This window comes from Mandrillus leucophaeus, unplaced genomic scaffold (assembly GCF_000951045.1).
Source record: "Mandrillus leucophaeus isolate KB7577 unplaced genomic scaffold, Mleu.le_1.0 Scaffold2074, whole genome shotgun sequence".
In the NCBI taxonomy this organism is placed as follows: Eukaryota; Metazoa; Chordata; class Mammalia; order Primates; family Cercopithecidae; genus Mandrillus; species Mandrillus leucophaeus.
In genome coordinates, this window is record NW_012102115.1 from 42,047 (window position 1) to 46,514 (window position 4,468).

The 4,468-nt window shown below is 45.1% G+C and overlaps 1 protein-coding gene across 1 annotated transcript; it reads left to right on the plus strand.

Moving 5' to 3' along the window:
• The first annotated feature begins 229 nt into the window (after positions 1-229).
• Positions 230-2,668, plus strand: ZCCHC5 (zinc finger, CCHC domain containing 5). Its single transcript, XM_011979980.1, is given in 2 exon segments — positions 230-405; positions 1,012-2,668. A coding segment is annotated over 1 exon segment (1,428 nt). The 5' UTR covers positions 230-405; positions 1,012-1,240.
• The last annotated feature ends 1,800 nt before the right edge of the window (positions 2,669-4,468 follow it).

Consider the following 4,468-nt stretch of genomic DNA (forward strand, 5'->3'; position numbering starts at 1 on the left):
GACAGAGTAAGAGTAGGTTACATGAGACAGACATAAAAAATCACATCCCAAACCACTGTGGTCATTCAAAAATGTTTGCAACTTTTCACAAGGGCAGTGGTATTACTCCCAATTTCCTGGCCAAATATTCATTAAAGTAACCAAGGACTGAGTACATGAAGCTGCTTCACATCAGCACAGCATCCTACTTTCCTTGCAGCTCTGAACTGTGAGGTACTGTCAAAAAACTCTTCCACACTTTAAAAAGCTATGTTACTGAGGAGAGTTGGAATGTGTTCTGGGAGTGGGTGTGTTTGCTTGAGTTCAGTGTGTGCAGAAAAGGCAAGCCTCCACAGCCATTTACACATTTCGCTCCTCAGCGATGGGTACACAGACAGCCAAGCTCCTGGACTAAGTCTCTGAATGGTAACGTACATTTATAAAGATTATTTTCTTAACTATTTTGAGGCATTTTTATAAATAATATGCATGTGTCTGCTGAGGGCATATATATATATTTAGTCAACTTTTGCTTGTTTTCTCCTGAGGCTAGTCTTGTGTGGTTACTTATGTGGTATGATTTCTGAGGTGTCAGAAAGAGCTCCCTCCTACTTCCTACCACCCTAGTCACCCAAAAATATCTCTTGGGTTGGCCCACCGCAGAGTCTAAAATTCCCACATTGCTCAAACATTTGATTTAGTCACTGAAAGCAGCTTTTAAATCCCAAATGTTACATTGGAATATTAGGCAGGTATTCAAAATTAAAGACTATATAAAACAGAAAATAATGTGGAATAGTTGTTTTTGATATAATGTTAAGTTTCAAAGGATAAATGCAAAATGACATTCACAGTCTGGGATAGGTGCTGTTCTTAAAATGTCATGGAGTCAGATCCAGCATATATACCCCAGCTCATGAACATAAGCCTATGGTAAAAGAAACCCAGCATCGTTGGGCAGATTTTGTTTTGATTTATGTTGAATGTGTGCTTTCCACAGTTTCTGATCCTCAGCTCCCACTCTCTTCGCAGTGTATCTGACACTTCCCCTTACTGAGCTCCGGAGGCTCCTTCTTGCTGAGCTCCGGAGGCTCCCAGTGACCTCTTGATAATCAGCCTTGGTGGGGCCCAAATCCCTACCCCTTGGAAAACTCACTGAGCCTGACATCTGCCTGTAAGCAGCTTTCAGGAAAGATCTCACAAACGCCCACCCAATCTCTCTTGGTAGCAAACTGTCAAATCATGCCCATTTCCTCAAAAGATGGTGGAGGACTTAGCAGCCTCCTATATTGCTCTGAAATTGGAGAATGAAATTCTGCAGGCTCAAGTGCGGTGGCTGATGGAAGAAAATGCTACCCTCCGGGCCCAGATCTCAGAGCTTCAGAAGTCCCAAGCAGCCAAGGAGGATGATCTACTCCGAAAGTCCTCAGAGGCCAAGGAGCCCCAGAAGCTCCCAGAGCACACGAATCCCCCAGCAGCCTGGGAGTCCCAAAAGACCCTAGAGTTCAAGGAGCCCCAGAAGCCACCAGAGCCACAGGAGCTTCCACCCTGGGAACCCCCAGCAGCCTGGGAGCTCCAGGAGGCCCCAGCAGCCCCAGAGTCCCTGGAGCCTCCCGCAACCCAGGAGTCCCAGAAACCTCCAATGGCCCATGAGATCCCAGCAGTCTTGGAGGGCCAGGGGTCTGCAGACACCCAGGATCCCACATCAGCCCAAGAGCCCGAGACTTCAGAACCCCAGGATCCCCCAAATATTGAGAAGCCCCAGGAGGCAACAAAGTGCCAGGAGACTGCAGCACAGCTAGAGTTCCGTGAGCTTCCAGCTCCTCAGGATCTTCTGGAGCCTTCAAATGCCCAGGAATTCCTAGAACTCTCAGCAACCCAGGAGTCCCTGGAGAGTCTAATAGTTGTGGAGACATTGGCAGCTCCAGAGTTTCTACAGGCCCCTATTGGGTTAGAGGGTACAGCTTTCCCCCTGGAATACCCTTTAACTTTCAATGGAGATTCCCAGAAGCTTCCCGAGTTCCTGGTTCAACTGAATAGTTACATGAGAGTCAAAGGGCACCTGTGTACCACTGAGGCAGCCCTGGTGAGCTTTGTTGGCAATTGCTTCTCAGATAAGGCAGGATGGTGGTTCCAGCTCTTACTGGATATCCAAAGCCCCTTACCGGGTCAATGTGAAAATTTCACACATGTGCTCCAGGATACTTTTGATAATCCCGAAAACATGGAAGATGCCAACCAGTGCATCTGTCAACTCTGCCAAGGGGAGGGTCATGTAACAACCCACTTCCACCTTGTTGCTCAAGAGCTGAACTGGGATGAAAACATTCTCTGCATTCAATTTCAAGAAGGGCTTTCCAGTTCTATACGAGATTAACTGTTTCACACAAGCCCAGCCACCAACCTATCTGATCTCATCACTCAGTGCATCAGCCTAGAAGAGAAGTCTGATCCCAATCCATTAGGGAAAAGCTCCTCTGCAGAGGGAGATGGGCCTGAGAGTCCACCAGATGAAAACCAACCTATGCAAGCTGCAATCAACTGTCCACACAACAGTGAAGCTGAATGGGCCCATTGGCGCAAAGGCCACTTATGCCTCTACGGTGGTTATCCTGGTCATTTTGCCAGAGATTGCCCTGTCAAGTCTCATCAAGCCCTGCAGGCAGGAAACTTTGAGACCTGCCAGTAAGGGGGACCCCAGGAGGGCCAATCTACAAATATGCGTCCCCCTCTCTTACAATATCGATGTCTCATACACTATGGCTTACTGTTGAAATCCGACTGAGCTCTGAAAGGAAGACAACAATTCTTTGAGCAAGCAATGGTAGATTCAGGCTCCTACAGAAACAGCATTGATCAGGCTGTGGTTCTTCGAGAGAAGCTGCCCATCGCAGTAATATCTTCCCTCTGATGCTGGAAACTGTCGACAGCCGTCCACTTATTAATGGGCCCATAAATAAGGAAACATCACCTGTCAAAGTTAAAATTGGAAACCATGTAGTGGAGCTCCAGTTTGACATTATTCATGCACCACAATATCCTCTGAATCTTGGAATCTATTGGCTTGAGACACATGACCCAAACGTAGAATGGAGTACCCGCCTTGTGCCCTTTCCATCACGTTATTGCTTTGCTTTGCTACAATTGCTACAATTGCTACATTCCTATGCTTTGCTACAATTGCTTCAGGTACAGGTGGAATAGAAGAAATCTTGATGAAATAATTGCTGGCTAGATCCTGTGTCCTAGTGATTGTTCCTGGCACCCTGTCTTCTGTTACCTCAGCTGTCATCAGCATTTACTGCTCCCTGAATATTCTACTGAACCTCTTGCTGTGTACTAAGGCTACCTGTACAACGACTCTGCCTCTTAGATGATAGACTGAACCTGATGACTTTGAGCTGCTTTTTTTTTTCACTAACTCTGCATGCCTCTATCTCAGAACCCTGCATTCTGCGGAACTGTTTAAATTACAATTTATACTAACAATACACATGAGAATAGATGTTAGAAACTAATAATGAAAAAGCGTAGCTGTTAAACTGACTTGATTTTTTTCTTATCAATATTTTCTATATCATAAAATTGCAACATCTTTTACACAAAGAAAATAAGTTTGTAAGTGATATTTTTTAAAGAATCAATAAATATTAGCAATTTCTACTTGTGTTTGAATTATTTCTTGGCTTAGCTAGAGGAAGAGATAACAAACTAGTAAATTGGGAGGGAGAGAGGGAAATGGAAAATGTTCAAAGTTTAGGGAGGCTCCTAAACATTCCAGGTATAGTGACAGGTCTGCAGATGATGGAGAAATGATGTAGAGGGTAAGATGGAGAGAATAGGGAATGGTTAGGGCTGAAAGTGAGAGTAGGGAATGGTTAGGGCTGAAAGTGAGTGAAGTATGGACGGATTAGGGGAAAGGTAGAGGTAAGACTGAGAAGAGGGTTTTGGGGAGATTGGGAGGAGGTTGAAGAGGGTTTAGAGGAGGATTGGGGTGCTGAAGAGAGGAGTTACGAGAGGGGGAAATTTCTACAAAAATAAAAAGAGCACTGACAAAGACATTGAACAGCTTTGAAGGCAAATGTCTTGGACTTCACAAGTTAACCAAACAAAGAAGTGCATTGGAGCAGGTAATGAGACCACTTCAGTGACCCAGCCCTTCCAGTAAAGTAACAAATTCTTTTTCCCTGCAGCAGGCAAATTTTTCCTAGAACTACAGATTAATCTGCTCTTGCCAATGCACAGAAGGGTGGAAGGAATCAGCTTTTAACCCATGAAGAGTGTTAGTGGCCAACTGTTCCTCTCCTATACATACAAGTTACCCTGCACTGCTTAACCATGCTACTTGCATGACACACATGGAGAGCCAAGCCAAGGAAAGGAACTTATGTCTTTACATGCCTGAGAGGGACTACTGCCTTGACTTAAAAACACACATATCACACACACATAAACACACATACACACACACCAGGGTCCACGGGATGGA